General features: G+C 34.9%; 1 protein-coding gene and 1 long non-coding RNA gene across 2 annotated transcripts in view; one reads left to right on the top strand and one right to left on the bottom strand.

Moving 5' to 3' along the window:
- Nucleotides 1–46: 46 nt before the first annotated feature.
- On the top strand, nt 47–4717 carry LOC117326144. Its single transcript, XR_004532429.1, has 2 exons — nt 47–1620; nt 1665–4717. It is a non-coding gene; the product is annotated as an uncharacterized LOC117326144 (long non-coding RNA).
- Nucleotides 4718–12592: 7875 nt separating this feature from the next.
- LOC117326559 overlaps nt 12593–22409 on the bottom strand; it is a 35347-nt gene continuing 25530 nt past the window's right edge. Inside the window, exons 17-26 of the mRNA XM_033883316.1 lie at nt 22168–22227; nt 21277–21401; nt 20221–20319; nt 19344–19436; nt 18377–18445; nt 16965–17030; nt 15216–15285; nt 14418–14513; nt 13793–13881; nt 12593–13145 (exon numbers count right to left, since the gene is read on the bottom strand). Of these exons, the coding sequence (XP_033739207.1) occupies nt 12959–13145; nt 13793–13881; nt 14418–14513; nt 15216–15285; nt 16965–17030; nt 18377–18445; nt 19344–19436; nt 20221–20319; nt 21277–21401; nt 22168–22227 (954 nt within the window). The 3' untranslated portion in view covers nt 12593–12958. The remainder of the gene's footprint in view (nt 13146–13792; nt 13882–14417; nt 14514–15215; nt 15286–16964; nt 17031–18376; nt 18446–19343; nt 19437–20220; nt 20320–21276; nt 21402–22167; nt 22228–22409) is intronic.

Genomic DNA, 22409 nt, shown 5'->3' with positions numbered 1-22409 from the left:
GGTAAAACCCGAGGCTCTGCCGAGGGTTTTACCACATTTTGTGACCCAGAGGTTGAAATATCTATACTCTTACTATATCAAAAAGGTGTAACTCTCGAAGTTTAGACGATACATTAACTGTGGAATGGAAGTCAATTTAATTAAAATATAGATGGTCATTCTCACTACGTTACATGAACATCTAACAACATCCCATAAGGGGTCACGTCGGGGTGACCTTTTGGATTAGCCAATCAAATGGCTACTTCCAGAATCTTGGAAGTGAATTTTATATGTCCGAACTAGCATTACAACAGTACATAGCTTGCATTATCTGTTAGTTTGTTTCAAGTCATTTCGTCCCAGAAAGCATATATCTACATGCTGTGCCGAAATGGTTTGCTCTAGATGCATGTTGTGACGAAATGGTTTGCTTCGATGACATCGACAATTCGCCCTAAAAGTGAAATACATATCTCAAAGGTCATCAGAACGTGACCCCTTATGGAATGTTGTTAGATGTTCATGTAACGTAGTGAGAATGACCATCTATATTTTAATTAGATTGAATGGAAGTAGGTTATTGAATGGTCAACAAATATAGTTAACAGCCATTCGTGGCTCTCTAAGGTTGTTTTTTTAAATTTGGAAGTTTATACTATAGCAAGCTACAGAAGTAAAAGTACATTAAAGTATACATGTTAAAGCCACATACTCCCAAAGAAATGTTAACATTTCGAGCTCTTTACAGTTTTCAGATTTAATATATACCTAACAAATTATCGCGAATCAAAAACTGGAGGAAAATGTGTATATATATGAAAAAACAAAAATGTATGAGGGAAATTCTATGCGAAATAGTCCCATAATGCAACAGCCAAAACACAGACAGATTCTGCCAAAAAGAAGCGTAAAAGTGACTGGAATTGGCAAAACCAGAGTATTTTCTTAGGAAATGAAATGATTGGTTGGAAGTTAGCGAGAGAAGAAAGGGGAATAGACTCAGAATTCTGATTTTGCCGGATGTCTATTGGATTGCTGGCTAGCTTTTGAACATTGTCAACTTCACAGATTTAAAATTGTATCGGTGTTTTGTTGTATGCATATTACTACAATTTAAGATTAAGTATTTAGATGTATGTTTGTTTATTTTGTTCAGTTATTACGCGAATATTCTGTTAATATGTTTAAATGAAAGCATTATTAGGCAAAGTTCACATATACTCGATATGTAAACAACGGCCATGTGTAGTTTATTTGCAGTGCACATTAATTGTTATAGCCTCGTTCTCGGCTCTGTGACAAATCTTGCGATAAAAATGAATGTGGCTAGTTATTTTCATACACTGATGTCTCAAGGACTCACCTGGTCAAGCATCCAGGCCAGTGGTCATTTTGATGTTAGGAGAGCGTGAATGAGCATCTTGGATTGCCATTAATACATGTGTGCAACTAGATTTTTAGGTTATTTGGGAGTATGTGGCTTTAAGGGACTTCAATTATGCTAAAGTAGGTTATTTCAAAGTACATTAGGGTATGTTAATTACACTGAATTAGGTTATTTCTTATTACGTTGGGGTACGTTAATTACGCTGAAGTAGGTTCTAATTACGTTAGGGTATGTTAATTACGCTGAAGTAGGTTATTTCTAATTTCGTTAGGGTATGTTAATTACGCTGAAGTAGGTTCTAAGTACATTAAGGGACATTAATTATGCTGACATACCAGGTAGGTTATTTCTAATTTCGTTAGGGTACGTTAATTACGCTAAAGTACGTTATTTCTAATTACGTTAAGGGACATTAATTACGCTGACATACCAGGTAGGTTATTTCTAATTACGATAGGGTATGTTTATTACGCAGAAGTAGGTTATTTCTAAAGGTTAAGCTGTGTTATGTAATGCATGTGTGGCCTAGCTTTCATACACCGTAATATTTACCTGATCAAGATAATTCACATGGATTTTTATGAGAAATGGTTTTAATCGGTTGATAGCTGAAATAAGAATGGGTGAAAATGGATATAATTTTAAAGTTGTGTTGCATTTACGACATATCTCTAGTGAAAAAAGCTATTTTCTGCCCCTTCATAATATATCTTCCATGTAAAAATAACTAAAATCCATGTACCCAAACTGAAGCAAGGGAGAATAATACAAAGAAGCTCGGGATAGATTGTTCACCCCAAAGATTTCACATAACCATGCTGATTTAACCTTGATCCCAAATCCTTGAGAATGCCATTTGGTTCAAAAGTCTGAATGTCTATCCTTGATGAAAAAAAAATTTACCGAGAAGTTGTACTTTGGTTTCTTGAATTATTTCATTCCTTCATCATTCCTCAATCCTAACTACCAAGTCAGGATAATCCAACCCACGACCTAAGCTCAAGGGTTAACCTCCAACCCCCACCCTCCACCCTGCCAAAAGGGATAAGGGATTTTTGTATTGGTACAGATCCAATGGGTTAGGGGAGTTCTAGAGTGTCCCTCTGCCAGTCTAAAATTAACCTCAACTCCTGAAATTGACCTCAATTCTGGAAGTAATCCATGTTAGGTAGCATATGGTTTAATTGTTGTTGGTATGTATGAGTAAGTCTTTACTGAATTTTATTGATACAATGAATTTGTGTGACAATCGTAAGGTGTTTGGGATTTTTTCCCCTTGGCACAAGTATATGTACCGAACATTGAAATTTACGTTAAGCTATGAGATACCATAGTATATTGTATGTCTGATATATATTTATATATTTGCTCTGGAAATCTACAGGGTATAGAGGTAGCCTATCTTTTAACTTCTCATTGTTAACACCAAACATTATCTTTTTACCGTATTTGCCATATGAAATTTCCTTGGCTCTTGAAAGTTGAATTTTTGTGATTTGGAACTTGGAGTTAGTAAACAGATTGATTGGTTGTTACAATTAAAAAATAACGAGTCTTGAGAAATTGATTAAAAAATTACCTTTACATATATTGCTGACATGGTCCCATCAGATTGAATTCTCTTTTAAGGTAATTCTTTTTGCATTTTTTGTTTAATTTAGATTCATGGTTATTGGGTGATTATATACGTATATGATTATATATACAATGTACATTGTATATTTATATAACTGTTATGTTCAATGAAAAATGGAAGCATGCACCTAGAAAGAGTAGGGTAAATATGGCATTGAGCTGATTTTATTATGTATAGTTCTTTTTGTTCAGTTTTGTCTGATAAGTTATCGACTGAATACACAGGACAGCCTTTCATTAAATTTTAAATAGCTATTCACATTCACCACAGCTTGGAAATATCATTTTACCAGTAGACTAAGCACAGGCTTAGATATGACATTACTGCTTGAATATTTATCAATATTGATAAACTTTTTTTTTTTTTTTAATTGATGTAAGTTAAAGAATAAATTAATTTTCTTACCATAAAAATCTTTGATATTGTTGAGTGTTATATTTTAGCAAAAATTAGAAGTTTTTTAATAAAAAACAAACCAAAATTGTCTGGCCTACCAAAATCCTCAAAATCACTCTTTATTGTGCAATGTACAAAGTTCATGTCTGGATGTTGTAGCATTAATTATAATGGCTCGATTAAGGCACAGGGACTTGAAACAAATTCCCAAACCATGTTCCATATATGGTATGCATTACAAATATATTATTTATGGACAATTGGTGAGGAATTGGTATCAAATCCCTGTGATCTATGGTAATAGTTAATCAATGTAGAACTCAAAATACAGGTATATACTTAATTTTCAGTCAAATTTCTAATAACTCTATAGAATGATTTTCCATTACCAAAACTATAACATAGAAGTCATTTATGCATTAATTCTTTGTTTTCTAGTTCGACTGAACTATTAGAGTGATATGGTGAAGCAAAGATGTCCGACATGCTCATTAATCAAAAATTGATAATGATACATGCATATTGCAAGTCATATTTGGTGTTTAATTTATGAGCATGTTAATCACCTTTGATTGAAGTTAGAATTGTTTTTAGATACATTTCGTATTGCGGACCAGGACCCACATACATGTATACATGGATGTCACAGGATTACAAGAAATTGTCAAAATTTTCATTTTGCTCAAATATTGTGATTTTTTTTAGACAGTGAGTCTTGCTTAGATTAAGCATCTTATAGTTTTCTTCAATTTGAGATTTCTTCAGAACACATGCATTAGGAATGCCATTTCTTACCAAGTACATTTGTATATGAGATTTTCCTCATATTTGAGATTGAGCAAAACAACACCCAGAATTTTAGCAAGCAGTAATACATTATCTTTGTATATGAAGAAAGTTTGGTGTTTTTCTTGTTTTCATTTAACATTTTTTTTTTTGGATTAAAAAAAAAAGGTTGTATTCCAATGTAATTTGGTTTTACTGGGTTGATTTTGTTTAAATCATTGAATATCTCAGTTGCTTCCTAAATTATATAACCAATATTCAAGTGGATCACAAAATGACAAAAGATAGACTTTATATAGAAATATTATATATATAGATGCTCATTAATATGTAAAGAAATGTATGGGGAATGTACATATCATTTTTGATTTTACATGTGTTATGTTACTCTTATGATCAACAGCATTTTACAGTTCGATCTGAGAAGAATCGGATCATTCTAGTGTGTGTGGAATATTGTATATGTAATTAATTTCATTGGCTTAAATGTGTTAAGAATTATAAGTAATAAAATATGTATTACATGAAAACGATTTTTGTTTTAAATATAACTCATATAGTCCACAAAGCTATTGGAGGGGATGTAGTGGGGGTCCAATTCGCCTACACAAAGTGGTGATTTATCTCGCTGGGATGTTCATGCAAATTATCAGTCATCAAATTATCATATGACTTCAACTTGTGAATTTTGGTTATTTTTTAAATTTTGTTTAGGTCCTTATGTCTGTCAAAGTGGGACCAAATTTGTGGCCAAAATCTTATTTCAATAAAATTATGACCTGCCAGCACAGTGCAATGTTAAATACAAAACTTTTGTCTTCAAAATGTCCTTTACCAATGATGGGAAGTTAAAATTTCACAAAAAAGTATGACGTAACGCTTCATATTGTTAAAAGAATATTGAAATATTTCCACAACTTTAATGAAATGCATGGCTGGGTGATTAGAAAGTGATGTATTGCTGTATATTGCAAAACCTCAATAAATTATCTCGTTACATTATCAGTAGGCAAAGATGTGACGTCAAACTTGGTCCTTTTACCTGTGAATTTCGGCATAATTAGCGGCTTTTTATAAACCTTGTTAAGAATATTGAAATATTTCCACAACTTTAATGAAATGCATGGCTGGGTGTTTAGAAAGTGATGTATCGCTGTATATTGCAAAACCTCAATAAATTATCTCGTTACATTATCAGTAGGCAAAGATGTGACGTCAAACTTGGTCCTTTTACCTGTGAATTTCGGCATAATTAGCGACTTTTATAAACCTTGTGATAACGCTTGAATACCCCTCATTGTATTTGAACTGTCAGAGATATGTATTGATGGGTTGTATAATGACATCATTATCACTGATAGCACACAGCCTACAAAGGCAGATCTCTGGTAACACTATTTGCGTACTACTAACGATATGAGTTGGTAACAAACTGCTAATTAACTGTAGTAATGACAATGAACTGGTAATTCAAAACACAAATGACGTCAAGAATTCACAGCAATATTAGTCGCATTACAATTTTCACAAAACATGAAATCAACATTTCTAGTGCATCAATCTACTGGTAATTAAAATCAGACTTGTTATTTCCACTCCTCTACAATACTCTACGATACACTTCAATACAATCTTGATGTTTTCTATAATGAAACCGCAGGGACAATGAAAATGTATACAAGAGGTTTATAGACGTTAATCGAAAATAAAATTTCAATTTCTCAATGAGAAAAATGGACATATTTTCTCCAAACCATATTGACTTGGCACGATTCCAACCCACGGACTCGTGTATATATATATAAATACTATGATAAGTACATGTATATGTATATAAATACTATGATAAGTATATGAATTCGCTCCAAGTGCTAGTGTTAAAAAACCGGGATGTTTACCAAACGGCCAAGAAGAAGAAAAACAATCATTTTGATGCATTTTTCAAATTAAAAAAAAAAAAAGAGAAGAATTCAAGCGCATCCTATTTTACAGGTTCCGTCAATTTGTAATTAATATCTTCAATTATTTGGAGAAAAAATAGCTGATGTTTGTCATTAAACATGGACAATATTGATATAGTCTTATCACCCCAAAATCCATAAATGTTGAAAAAAGAATTAATTTCTCATATTTTAATTGACTTTATGTGCACTTTACTATATCTACTAATTGCAGACCACAATCAACAAACATTTAATCTTACGCGAGAACTTATCATTACTGGACAAATTCTTCTGATAATCAGAGACTCTATTTGCTACATGATGATCAAAGCGATACCAATCATTTGCTTTGATGGTGATACCTACTTTGAGCATGGCCTAGAATGAACATTTATCTAAATGAATACTCATTTGAGAGGGTTCGTTAATATGGCAAAAAATTTATATTCCTCATACAATTTATAATTACTTAAGATAGCCCATGTACCAAATTTAATCTATCTGATTATAAATTCTTCTGAAAATGTTACCTTGTCAAACAGCTGAGTTTTGCCAATTTCAAGCAGAAATCGTTTGCTCATAATAGCTCGTAATAGATGTTGAAGGCGTTTCATCGGTCAGATAAATCATTGGATGATTTGACTAGCTTCGATTGATTATTTTGTTGAGGCACCTCAAAGATCCTTCAACTCACGAAGAGTATTTGGTTCTACAATACCTCGGTCTTCAAGAAGATATTAAAAATTCCTGTCAATTTAACCACTTTTGGCTCCGCTCCTCAGGCCTGAGGGGTGGGGACTGTATGGAACATTCAAGGTTTACAACAGGACCAAGGAGGACTGTGGTGTATATATGTGATTTGACCGGGCAAAAACCAATTGATAGGTTTTACCTCTCTGACTGGACTGTAGTCGTAGGCATAATGATGTATAGACACACATCTATACATATACATTATAGGCATCCAATATCAACCAGTAACAAAAGAATGGTATTGTCATCTGTCATGTGACTTTCCTGTATTGCCTATTGTCACATGTCATGTGACTTCCCCTGCATTGTCTATTGTCTCTTCTTATGTGACTTTCCAGCATTTTCTATCGTCTCCTGTCATATGACTTCCCCTGCATTGTCTATCGTTACCTGTCATGTGACTTCCCCTGCATTGTCTATTGTCACATGTCATGTGACTTCCCCTGCATTGTCTATTGTCACATGTCAAGTGACTTCCCCAGCATTGTCTATTGTTACCTGTCATGTGACTTCCCTTGCATTGTCTTTTTCCCCTGTCATGTGACTTTCCCTGCATTGTCTATTGTCACATGTCAAGTGACTTCCCCAGCATTGTTTATTGTTACCTGTCATGTGACTTCCCCAGCATTGTTTATTGTTACCTGTCATGTGACTTCCCCTGCATTGTCTATCATTACCTGTCATGTGACTTCCCCTGCATTGTCTATTGTCACATGTCATGTGACTTCCCCTGCATTGTCTATTGTCACATGTCAAGTGACTTCCCCAGCATTGTCTATTGTTACCTGTCATGTGACTTCCCTTGCATTGTCTTTTTCCCCTGTCATGTGACTTTCCCTGCATTGTCTATTGTCACATGTCATGTGACTTCCCCTGCATTGTTTATTGTTACCTGTCATGTGACTTCCCCTGCATTGTCTATTGTTACCTGTCATGTGACTTCCCCTGCATTGTCTATTGTTACCTGTCATGTGACTTTCCCTGTATTGTCTATTGTTACCTGTCATGTGACTTTCCCTGTATTGTCTATTGTCCCCTGTCATGTGACTTTGCCTGCATTGTCTATTGTCACCTGTCATGTGACCTCCCCTGTCTTGTTTATTGTCACATGCCATGTGACTTCCCCTGCATTGTCATATTGTCTATTGTCATATGACTTTCCTGCATTGTCTATTGTCTCTTGTCATATGACTTTTTCTCCTGCATTGTCTATTGTTACCTGTCATGTGACTTCCCCTGCATTGTCTATTGTCACATGTCATGTGACTTCCCCTGCATTGTCTATTGTCACATGTCAAGTGACTTCCCCAGCATTGTCTATTGTTACCTGTCATGTGACTTCCCTTGCATTGTCTTTTTCCCCTGTCATGTGACTTTCCCTGCATTGTCTATTGTCACATGTCAAGTGACTTCCCCAGCATTGTTTATTGTTACCTGTCATGTGACTTCCCCAGCATTGTTTATTGTTACCTGTCATGTGACTTCCCCTGCATTGTCTATTGTTACCTGTCATGTGACTTCCCCTGCATTGTCTATTGTCACATGTCATGTGACTTCCCCTGCATTGTCTATTGTCACATGTCATGTGACTTCCCCTGCATTGTCTATTGTTACCTGTCATGTGACTTCCCTTGCATTGTCTCTTTCCCCTGTCATGTGACTTTCCCTGCATTGTCTATTGTCACATGTCATGTGACTTCCCCTGCATTGTCTATTGTTACCTGTCATGTGACTTCCCCTGCATTGTCTATTGTTACCTGTCATGTGACTTCCCCTGCATTGTCTATTGTTACCTGTCATGTGACTTCCCCTGTATTGTCTATTGTTACCTGTCATGTGACTTTCCCTGTATTGTCTATTGTCCCCTGTCATGTGACTTTGCCTGCATTGTCTATTGTCACCTGTCATGTGACCTCCCCTGTCTTGTTTATTGTCACATGCCATGTGACTTCCCCTGCATTGTCATATTGTCTATTGTCATATGACTTTCCTGCATTGTCTATTGTCTCTTGTCATATGACTTTTTCTCCTGCATTGTCTATTGTTACCTGTCATGTGACTTCCCCAGCATTGTTTATTGTTACCTGTCATGTGACTTCCCCTGCATTGTCTATTGTTACCTGTCATGTGACTTCCCCTGCATTGTCTATTGTCACATGTCATGTGACTTCCCCTGCATTGTCTATTGTCACATGTCAAGTGACTTCCCCAGCATTGTCTATTGTTACCTGTCATGTGACTTTCCTTGCATTGTCTTTTTCCCCTGTCATGTGACTTTCCCTGCATTGTCTATTGTCACATGTCAAGTGACTTCCCCAGCATTGTTTATTGCTACCTGTCATGTGACTTCCCCTGCATTGTCTATTGTTACCTGTCATGTGACTTCCCCTGCATTGTCTATTGTTACCTGTCATGTGACTTTCCCTGTATTGTCTATTGTTACCTGTCATGTGACTTTCCCTGTATTGTCTATTGTCCCCTGTCATGTGACTTTGCCTGCATTGTCTATTGTCACCTGTCATGTGACCTCCCCTGTCTTGTTTATTGTCACATGCCATGTGACTTCCCCTGCATTGTCATATTGTCTATTGTCATATGACTTTCCTGCATTGTCTATTGTCTCTTGTCATATGACTTTTTCTCCTGCATTGTCTATTGTTACCTGTCATGTGACTTCCCCTGCATTGTCTATTGTCACCTGTCATGTGACTTCCCCTGCATTGTCTTTTCCCCATCATGTGACTTTTCCTGCATTGTCTATTGTCACATGTCATGTGACTTCCCTTGCATTTTCTATTGTCACATGTCATGTGACTTCCCCTGCATTGTCTATTGTCACATGCCATGTGACTTCCCCTGCATTGTCATATTGTCTCTTGTCATGTGACTTTCCTGCATTGTCTATTGTCTCTTGTCATTTGACTTCCCGTCTTGTTTATTGTTACATGTCATGTGACTTCCCGTCTTGTTTAATGTCACATGTCATGTGACTTCCCCTGCATTGTCTATTGTTACCTGAAATGTGACTTTCCTGCATTGTCTATTGTCATATAACTTTCATGCATTGTCTATTGTCATGTGATTTTCCATATTGTCTATTGTCACATGACTTTCCTTATTGTCTCCTGTCATGTGACTCTCCTTATTGTCTATTGTCATGTGACTTTCTGCATTGTCTATTGTCATGTGATTTTCCTGCATTGTCTCTTGTCATGTGATTTCCCTGCATTCTCTCTTTTCATGTGACTTTCCTTATTGTCTGTCATGTGACTTTCCTACATTGTCTTTTGCCATGTGACTTTCTGTATTGTCTATACTCTGATGGTTTATTTTTTAGTATCAAATAACCTGTACAATTATTTGATACATTTATGGTCCTGGTTTCAGGGTGATGCGAAGTTTTATTTATCTGAAGTTGTCATATATCCCTCGATGAAGGATGTTGTACCACGTTATACATGTATTTTACTGACAACCCAAGATGAAGGTCTAGGGATACAAATACTCTACCTTATCTAAAAGAATCTCTGGATTTAAAAAATACAATAAAGAAACCAATACAAAGAAAGTTGGATTTAAACCTGGAGATTTATTTGACTTTAATTCAGAATAACTGGCATTGACTTCATATCCAATTTTCAATCTTGTGCACACAAAACTTTCTTACAATAATCGAATACAAACACTTACAATATTTAAATATATAATATAATATACACTCACATAGCTTGAAATATGTATTTTGAAACATACATCATGTTACCCAAAACCTGATATTAATGAAAATAAAAGGTGACAATTAACATGAAAACTAAGTACGTTTATGTAATTAGAACAAGTATCTGACATACCTAGCACTATCTGCTATCTTTTTTAGACAGCACAAATTTACATGAAAACAAATCATGGAAAATGGAATTGTGCAGCAATTGAAATACATGTACAATGTACTGTCATATTTTTTAACATTCAAATGAATAATTGAGAATATGTATCACAATAATTTGATATGATAGCATGAAAACTTTTTTAATGAAGGAAAATTTGTTTTCATGAAATTATTTTATATGAGAAGGCATTCCATTTTGTGGGCTGAAATTCTAGGTATGATATACTGATAATTTTTTCTTAAACTTGTTCCATTTAGTCAGCATCATGCAACATTTGAACACAAATGTATCCGATGTTTAAAAAAAACCCAGCTGTATCGACATCCACAGGACAGCTACCGGTAACTTATTGGACTATTACAGGTAATTTATTGGACTATTACAGGTAATTTATTGGACTATTACAGGTAACTTAATGGACGGCTACAGGTAACTTATCGGACGGCTACAGGTAACTTAATGGACGGCTACAGGTAACTTATCGGACGGCTACAGGTAACTTAATGGACGGCTACAGGTAACTTATTGGACTATTACAGGTAACTTATTGGACGGCTACAGGTAACTTATTGGACGGCTACAGGTAACTTAATGGACGGCTACAGGTAACTTATCGGACGGCTACAGGTAACTTAATGGACGGCTACAGGTAACTTATTGGACTATTACAGGTAACTTATTGGACGGCTACAGGTAACTTATTGGACTATTACAGGTAACTTATTGGACGGCTACAGGTAACTTATTGGACTATTACAGGTAACTTATTGGACGGCTACAGGTAACTTATTGGACGGCTACAGGTAACTTATTGGACGGCTACAGGTAACTTATTGGACGGCTACAGGTAACTTATTGGATGGCTATATGTATATGGGTAACTTATTGGACGGCTACAGGTAACTTATTGGACGGCTACAGGTAACTTATTGGATGGCTATATGTATACGGGTAACTTATTGGACGGCTACAGGTAAGATTTTGAATGGCCATTGGGAGAAATGGAAGTACATATGTATTCTTTTATGAATTATTAATTTCATGTAGATGATTTACATGGATTCAATCCAAATATCAATGAACGGAAAAGTCAGATCTGATCTTTACAATTATGCTGGACACATAGATATCAGATTCTTCTATATACACGTATCTAAATGTAACAATGATGATACATACAGCCCACATCTTCTAGTACCACAAACTCGCACACAGCTGCACACACATCCACCCTCAACTAACAAATACCCCAGAACGTATCTGCAAACATGTACAAGTATTACATTAATATTAGGTTATCAAAAATAAATAAAATTTTCAATTTGGAATTTTTTAATATTTTTCTCCCTCCATGCCCGAGATAATTATGTGGTATTTATTTTTCACAATTTCATAATCAAACAAAGTAAAAATCGAAAAATTGAAAAGAATACATATTTCTAGAAGGACTCGCACAACTAAATCAGCCAATCAGCTGGTGTTTCACCTGAACCAAGTCCCTGAGGAAAATGTGTTTCTTAGGTTTAAAGCTGTTTTCCTGAGTAAAAAACATATGAAATGGGTACTTTCTATATACATGTACGAGAATAAAGAGTTGGGTTTGAGATTTGGAAAATCAAAAATATACACTCCTACTGAAAATTGAATGACGTAGGATTTGAGGTGTAAAAAGGCGGGAATTCCCCAGGTGGGGGTTCCCCAGTGTACTGTAAATGTCGGGGTTACTGTCTTTCGAGTACCCGTGTGCTCTTATATGCTAATAAACCTATACAATAATAACATTTATCCGATAGAAAAAATCTCAAACTTTAATTTGATATAAATTTCACATCATTTGAACTTCAAACGAGCGAATGAAGGGATGGGGTCACTAGTGATAACATATACATGTAATAAATCATTTAGTTGTGTGAGTCCTTGAAATGTATTAGAAACAATAGATTTCTGTATTTGATGTAAGATGAAAATAATAAAGATAAAAAATAAATTGCTTAGCAAACGTTACTGAAGAATTCTAAACTTCTGATTCATAAATCTCAAAATATATGAACTATGGTATGATGATGAAGGGAGAGAGTCGGCAGCACTCTAACTTGATTTAGTTCGTTCTCTAATCCTCTCCATGGAATTTTTCGAAGTAATAAATTACATATTTGAGATCCTTGTGGATTCTGTAGTAAAGATATCACATTAAAGGCGGAACATCTGGATCGTCAACGAAGTCTTCGCTGTTTGGACGTTCAGCCACTGAACGGCGGACATTTGCACCAAGAGGTGGGACAGTTTTTTTACTGTTTTCCATGATACCAGCAATGTCTACAGTTTTATGTACAGACGCATCAACCTCAAGTTTCTCCTCCTTAGTCTTGTTCCTATAATATAATATAATATATAATATGATATAAATGTAATATGTTATATAATATAATGTAATATGTAATATAATGTAATATAATAATATGCAATATAATACAATGGAAAAGATCCTTGACAGGACATTACAAGGAAGAGGTATAAAGGGCATGCATAGCTTTTTCATGATAACATCTGTCTGTCCGTCATCTTTCTCTTTTCTGGACAGATTATCTGTCAGTCAAGTGCTATTTGCATAAGGTAGATAAAATGACTTCCAAATGTGGACATGCAACTGTGGTCGTTCATTCTCTGTCAAGTTCAAGGTCAAGAACATCTTTTTTTTATCCTGATTGGCTGATTCCACTTACAGTTTAAGTTGATCTTACACAGTAGGTAGTCCTCATATCAGCCTAAAAGTTACCATATTTACTTTTGAATAAGCCCATGCCTGGCAATAAGCCCACCCACATACATTGATCTTCAGTAAAAATGCTATTTCACTGTACAGCAATAAGCCTACCCCCTACATAGAGTCAAAGTTTGTCTAGAAGCACCTAAGCTTATTACAGAATAAATATGATTGAAAGATAATCTGTATAACTTTGCACTTCTAAGCAGACGTTTACATGTATTTGTAAGATTTCTTCTCAGTAAACAAACTTACTGTTTTTCTGTTGTCTTGTTTTCTTTGTTTTCTTTATTCTTCTCTTGAACTTTAAGTTTTGGTTTGGGTGCTGTCAACATCGGCTTTGCCTACACAATGAAAGTGACATGGTTTTTAGTTAAATATTTTCTTCTCAGTTAAGAATATCATAATTTAATATTGACCAATCATAATAGAGTTCCCTATTCACTGCATTCAAAATTGCAGATAGATGTATATTTGAATATTATTTTTCTATATCATTATAATTCTAATATACACTGTACTAAGATTTTAATTAATCACACAATAATTAACATTTTAGTAAGGAAATGAAACAGGAAAACCTCCAGAAGGTTTTTTTCCCATTTAAAACAGAATGTTGATTTCTTTATCAACACATCACAAATATCTGATTTAGAAGATTCATTGGCTACATAATCAAATACAATCAATATTACCCAGGTAAAAAAAGCAACATTTTAATCCTGTGAACAGCTCTCAAAAATAATTTTCCATGGAAGTTTTTCTTGGCTGTATGTTTCACAGCACAAAGTTAATGATTTGGATATACAATGTATAATCTATTCTCAGCCCCCATTGGATGTCAAGCTGAACAAGGGAAACGAAGGGAAGTAACTCTGACCTTTGGCATAGTAACCAATAGGTGACCAGTGATCTGTGACCGCTTCGCTGTACTTGAGTCAGCATTCACATCTTGGTCCAGACATAGTTGAAGAATCTGTAACAGAAAGCAAACATCATGTATGTGAATCATAATTAGTATAATTTGGCCGGATAGCGAAATTAGAACATAACACAAGTTTACTATAGAAAACATGGCATTGCAGTCCCTATTGAAGATGGACATCATCTAGTTACCATAGAAACTCGGAAATACTGTTACCAAGGAAATAAGGAATTACAGTAGTTGCTATGGCAACCAAAGAGTTTGCTGGGTTTATTGCCCAGTGAACACCCATGGTAATTTTGAAGCTTGTAGTAGTAAGTGACCACCTCACTGAACAACATACAGGAGGCCCATCACATTCCATCCAGAGCAATTAAGGTAAAGTGTCTTGCCCAAAGACACAATCATGACAGCAATAACTGGCCCATTTCTCAACTTCACGAGGAAAACAAACTGACATGGGAAGGGAGCGTCAAACCACGCACCTCGGATATTTATCTGAGGTAACATGGCCGACGCTCTAACCGACTCACGTATCGTGACCCCTTGCAAACAATGAGAATAAGCAAAATGGAAAATGGACATTATCAACAATGGAAAATGAACACCAGCACCCGTGAAAAATAGGCAATTAAGATAGTAGTCAAATTGGAGAATGTGTATTAATCTGTTACCATACTGCATGAGTATCAGTGTGACCATGGAAACGAACATTATTCTCAGGTGTCAGATTAGCCAGGTTTTACAACTCACCTTGCCCTTCAGTGTAATGCGAACGTAGTTGGTCTGGACATCGGCATCAATCAAGGATGTGTCCATATGTCTGAAAATACAGAAATATGGAAACCTGCAGGGGTGCCGAAATAAAGCTAGCACATACCAATCCACTACTGTATATAGAAACTGGCACAACCATATTTCACAGAAAATATAGAAAACAGACAAGGTGCCTGTATATATATTCACCGTAATTAGTGCCCAGAGTGCTTAAAAAATGGTCACAGAGGGGGCGCTTATTAAGGTGACTAAATCTATGTTATGAACAAAAAGTCTAAAAAGTCAGTAATAAAAAACGTTTTTAAGTATCTACATATAAAATGTTAGTAATAAGACTTATTTTGAAATTGTTTCACGATTAGAAAGGGCATGGGAGCTTATAATTATAGGGAAGGGACACTAAATGCGGCAAATACGGTAACTGAAACTGTAAAAACTATCACCAACCAAATCTCACAATAATATTATAGAGTGGTCAAACATTTCTCCAAATCCACATTACATCTGAAGTCTTAATAAAATGTCAACAATCTATCTGTATATCCACTGGTTAAAGATCTATTGAAAATGGAAAAGATTTGCAAAAGGAATACTCCAATGGCGTCTTGATTTTTTAATAATAAATATTTGTCTGAAAATATATGCATACAATGGTCCAAAGATCACCATACAATGTGTCCATACAGAAACATTTTATATAACATAAATACTAATTATGAAAAAAAAATCCAAAAAAAACCCCCAAAAAAAGTGAAATTATTTTGTTGATGAAAACAGAAAGCTGTCAATATAGAAATATTTCACAGGAAATAACACGCAGACATTAGAAACCGTTAATACATATTTTTTTCACTTTTCTATACAAACCAAATCCACGATCAGTGGAATGTATGTAGGTGTGAATCAAGCTACTACTACTCCATGTATTTGTTAAAATCTCCAAATATACATATTCATGTACATTCTGACAGGTATGTATATCAGAGCATGCAAAGATTTTATCTTATGTCAAGAAATTGACTGCTAGTGGTTAAGCAGGTTTTTTTTTACAGTTATGAATTGTAAATGATGCATAAGATTAAGGGTATAAGATCCTGTCGTCTGCTACTCCAGGCAGAAATCCTATATTTATGGAAATCTGCCAATACACAAGTAAACAGACAGTTTATCTGCATGTCAGGAAAAATGACCATTGCTGGCTTGGTCAAGGTCACAATGTGAACATGCCTTGTGGCCAGTAAGTACGAACTCGAATAAAGTTTCATCACAAATAAATTCATCTACTGAATCATGGTAACACATTATGTGGAATGTCTGTAATCCTCATCTTTTCCAACCTGCCTAAACCAGCCCCTGTCTTATCAAGACTCTATCTATACTGGAAACTGATAAATTAAAAAAATATTTTTCTATTACTATGTTTTAACCACAGGGACTTGGCATGAATCCCCGATAAACAGTCCATATTATATTATTATAATTCACTGACCATAGGTGTTGGAAATTGAGTCAAGTTCCTGTGATTAAAACACATTTTTCCTGATGGCTTTCATTATAGGTAACAACTAAATTTGAATATTCAGTAAATATGATTCTCGACATTCCAGGGGTTGTCTCCATAGATTATTCCTTTAGAAGAATTGATCATGTGACCCTTGGATTATGAATTTGAGTAAATATGTGCGTCATTATTATGATTTACTCTGCAATAAAAAATCAACTTACTTGAATATAGCTATATCCAGAACATAGCAGTTATTTTCCTCGTCTTCTACAAGACTGAAATCGACCCTGCAAAGAAATCAATATACGGTTGTAGCATATTCATGATAAGGAAGACTTTCTTTCATTATTTTCTAAGAAATGATATTAACATGATGTAGAATGAACTACCAAACACAAGTATTGATTTCATTCCTTGGTGATTTGATAATTCTTTCAAAAAAAAAAAAAAAAAAAAATTGATGGAACAAAACTCCTACACTGTAACTGTTGAAATAGCAACACATGATATACAATGTACCTGTTAATGATATCAGATTCATTCCTATCATCAATATTTTACCAGCATAAAACAATGCAAATATTCCTCATAATAATCCATACATTCATTAATTACATTTTTGTGTGTACTTCCAATATCTTCACATTTAAATTATATACATGTACTAAAATTATAATCCGATCTATATTACCTTTTATACGACATACTTCCTACAGTGGAACTCTTTTGGAAAAGGAGATTCATATCACATTATTATTTCATATGTACTACTGTTATTAAACAAGAGGCCCAGAGGGCCTGTATCGCTCACCTGGATTTCATGAGATATGAAACAAGAATGATGATTATGTATATTTGTCACTGGTATTGCTATGTCAATATATCATAGGCATTTTATATGCATTAATGCATTAAATGAAATTGACTTGGTGCAACCCCATAGGGATTCTACCACACAAATGTGAGCGATATCCATTGCTTAGTTTCAGAAAGGAAGTTGTTTAAACCAATTGACCCCTTTTGACCCTGCCCTCTGCACCTCAGGGGGTCAGTTCCTTCCTTTATAAAATTTTGAATCCCTACCGAAAAGGATGCTACCAGTCAAATATGAGCTGTTTCAGAGAAGAAATTGCTCATATCAATTTAGACAAATTGACCTCTTTTGGCCCCACCCCTCAGCCCCCTGGGGGGTCAACCCCAAAATTTGTACAATTTTGAATCCCCACCCCATGACCATGCTACCATACAAATGTGAGTGATATCTATTGCTTAGTTTCAGAAAAGAAGTCACTTATATCAATATAGCCCAATTAACCACATTTGGCCCCGCCCCTCAGGCCCCTGGGGGGGTCAGCCCCGTCATTTGTACAATTTTGAATCCGCACCCCATAGTGATGCTACCAGGCAAATGAGGGATATCCATTGCTTGGTTTCAGAGAAGAAGTCGTTAATATCAATATAGCTATATTGACCCATTTTGGCCCCGCCCCTCAGGCCCCCATGGGGTCAGCCCCACCATTTGTACAATTTTGAATCCCCACCCCATAGTGACGCTACCAGGCAAATAGGAGCAATATCCTTTGCTTGGTTTCAGAGAAGAAGTTGGACCTGGTGAGCTAAAAACCAAACTTACTTTGCTTCGTTTATATTCAATGGTCGTCCATCATCCATAAACATCCGCCGCGGGGGTTTGGGCTTTTCTCTGAAAAAAGATTCAGAATTGTCACTGAAAATCTTGTTCATGGATGTTATATTTTTCCAAAATATATCATGGATAATTTCCTACAAGTTTTGTTCTAATATAGTATAGATTTAATGTCAACTAACAGGAAAGCACTTAACTATTGCCACATCGCTTAACAGTTTCGGAAAATTGGAATGAAGGTTTCTTCCAAAAGTTTAAAAAATGATAATTTTGGCATGGCAGACACTTTTATAAGACATAAACTACACTTGCTTGCAAAGTATAATGAGAAATGGACACTTGATAGCATCAGTATGGTGTACAGTTTAGAGAACATATCTAGTCAAATGCTGCCTGTTTTTAGTAATAGATAACTTTATCCTGCAACTGCCACCGCATTGTCGGAATACACCCACCGTATATATTTTTGCTGTATACGGCAGTGACGGAAAACAGCTGTATTTTGGAATCTTAGCACGTGCGTCAGTTCGACTGACCTACTTCAAAGTGAAACTACGTTTAAAAGGCGAACATATTTCTGTCATTTTTGACACCGTTTCACTTCAAAATGATTATTTTTGATGATTATTTTTATGACTGTTTTAGGATAAATAGAATATATGGTCAGTGTCTTAAAATATAAGCTGTATTTTTGGCTCGGGACAGAAAGACAAAAGTGGCTCGCCAAGGCTTGCCACTTTTGTCTTTCTTTACCCTCGCCAAAATACAGCTTATATTTTAAGACACTGACCATGTATTCTCTATATATAGGCTACACCCTGATATAACTAAGACACACAACTTGTACATTTATTGATATGGACGTGGATCCTCTTGGATTTTAGAGCTTAGTTTTCAACACTGACAGGAAAGCCTTCAACAGGCACTAACAGATAAAATCGTAGGTTTGACTTACTTTGGTTCCTCATTGCGTTCTCTTTGCTCCTTCATATGATTGTGGACTTCTATCCTAGACTCCGGGGTAAACGCACACGGCTTCTCCCAGTACCTACAGATCGAAGATTTAAAGTCAATAGTGAAATATTAAACACGCTTCTCCCCGTACCTATAGATCAAAGATTTAAAGTCAATAGTGAAATATTAACACTCTTCTCCCAGTACCTATAGATCAAAGATTTGAAGTCAATAGTGAAATATTAAACACGCTTCTCCCAGTACCTATAGATCAAAGATTTAATGTTACTAGTGAAATATTAAACACGTTTCTCCCAGTACCTATAGATCAAAGATTTAAAGTCAATAGTGAAATATATTAACACTCTTCTCCTAGTACCTATAGATCAAAGACTTAATGTTACTAGTGAAATATTAAACATGTTTCAAGTGTAATTTTAAGTGTACATTTTTACACAGGAAATACTGTATAGCTGGTTATTTCCACGGGGATGAAATTTTCGCTAATTCGTGGGTCATAGATTTCATCGCGAAAATTTTATCTTTGTAATAATATGACAAGCGTAAATGTTATCCATGATAAAATGACAATATCAGCATCAAGCAAAAGCATGTTCATATTGAATTATATCTCTTAAATTTCTGGTATATTGGGAAGCATGATTGTTAAGAAACAAATGGGGAAATTCTGTACCTATATCTTTGTTGTGATGCAAGTTACATAAAAAACAATAAAAAATAAAAATCATAAGATACAATTATCTTTCTGGATCGCAAAAAAAATTAATTCATGTCAATTTAATTCCTCATTTTAATAAATTAGTCCAATAGATTTTCCACTGCTTTATCTATAAGAATGAAATAAAATTCAGCCTTACTCCTTTTCCTTGTCATCTTCCTCTTTCTCCTTGTCAAGAAATTCTTTTTTCTTTTTTTCTTCTGCTAGCTTTTTTTCTTCCTCACTTTTCTTTTTATCACTGAAAACATAAAACACATCAATACACAATAATATTTGTGAAAGAATGAGACATTGATGTGAATATCAGCCAGCAGAAGCCATATTCAGTTCTGACTTGCTCTAAACGATATCAGGAAATGGTTGGAAAATCAAACCTTTAATTAACGTCAATTGGACAGCGGTTACTAGTTATCAATTATGTACTTTGTCATATATCAAAAAAAAAATTCAACATTTCAATGGATGTTGCACAATTTTCATTTGTTAATTATATTTGCTTTATTGCACTTTCATCAAATACTTTATTAGTTTGTAAATAAACAAACTTGTTGACTCTACCAGTCTTAAAATTCTACAAATCAGTTTTTCTGGCTTTATCAATATATAGAAAACTCGAAAAAATGTTGGTGTAATAAGAACACCCCCATTTCCTCCTGATTTATTTTGACCTCTAAATATGGCCTTAAAAAACTTAAACCTATATTGTGGCAGCAGATGGACAGATGGATGGAATGAAGTAAACAGTATGCCCCTGAGGACAAGTAAGTTGTGCTGGGTCATAAAGATTCAAAATAATTGATGAAGAACTTTAAATTATTATCAAAATTATCAGTCTAACTATTGATGGAAAACTTGGACAATCACCAGTAGGACTAATCTGCCTTTTAATTAACAAGAGGCCTATGGGCCTTAACGGTCACCTGAGTTTAGATATATTTTAGCATATTTGGCCCCTGTGACCTTGAATGAAGGTCAAGGTCATCCATTTGAACAAACTTGGTAGCACTTCATCCTAGCATGCTACACACCCAATATCAGGCCTCTTGGCTCGTTGGTAATTGAGAAGAAGTTGAAAATGTAAATTGTTTATGACGCACGATGCACAATGGATGACGCACAACCGACGACGGATGACAAAAGGCGATCGCAATAGGTCAACTGGGGTGACCTGAAAATGTTAAAGATTTAGGTGTACCTGTCGTTTATGTCTGTGTACCAACGCCCATCAAATCCAGGTTTCTCCTCCTTTGTTCCCTCTTCAGGATCTTTTTCCTTTTTCTCTCGCTCTTCCTGCAATTTGGCTTCTCTCTTCTCTTTTTCCTATCATACATATTCAATTTTGTTAATTTTATAATTTAAGTCACTTTTGGCTAACACTGAACAGCTGTAAAACAGAGGATAAAAAGTACGCAGTGACCATATTTATCTTGTATTAAACTCTGTGGACGGAACTTTGACTCAAATTAAGTATGGTTCCATGTGCTCATTGAAGGACAGTGAAATGGCATTTTCAAATATTTCTATTGAACTGCAGTTGGCATGAATGGGCTTATTACCAGACATAGAATTATTGGCAGGCAAAAATCGTAGTAAGTAAAGATTGAATCACATTTCAATGACTGTTCGTCAAGCTCATTTCTGCAGAGGATTTGCATTTACAAAAATACTAATGTCTACATGACCAACCTCCTATGCAAATTAATTCCAATGATTGACAAATACACTGTGTCAATCCATTGTAAATGTGACCTTGACCTTTGAACCTTTAAAGGTGAATTCATTTATATTATTCTCATATATATTTAAGATCAAATTTTGCCATGAAATTTTTAAAGTGCATGATGTTGCTGTTTTTCTATAAATATTAAATGTGACCTTGACCTTTGAACCCTAAAAAATGAATAGATGTACTTTCTATGAAATATGGTGATCTCTCCATTATGTTGTAGCATTAAGTTTATCATTGACAGGAAAATTCTAAAAATCAATCTTAATGTAAATATAACTTCTACAATCACAGAGATTTTATTGTCAAAGTAGCATCCAAACTTTTGACAAAGTCTTCCTAAAATGTATCAAAACTCACCCGCTTCTTCCTGTGATGTATCTGTTGACGAATGATTTCTGCCCTAACTGTGCCATAATCCTGAAAATAAAAATGATCATTTCTTACTTACAGTATTTCATTAGATTATCTTCTTCAGAAGAACATACCCTAAATTGAGAAATACATGTATAACAGGTCCTTATCTATAAAATCTTTGGATCGTTCTTCATCTTGCAGAACTTGATGCATATTTGACCAGTCTGGAAACTGTTTGAATAAGG

The sequence above is a fragment of the Pecten maximus genome, chromosome 4, assembly GCF_902652985.1.
Source record: "Pecten maximus chromosome 4, xPecMax1.1, whole genome shotgun sequence".
Taxonomy (NCBI): Eukaryota; Metazoa; Mollusca; class Bivalvia; order Pectinida; family Pectinidae; genus Pecten; species Pecten maximus.
The sequence above is the reverse complement of the archived record's forward strand: the minus strand, read 5'-3'. Positions and strand labels throughout refer to the sequence as shown.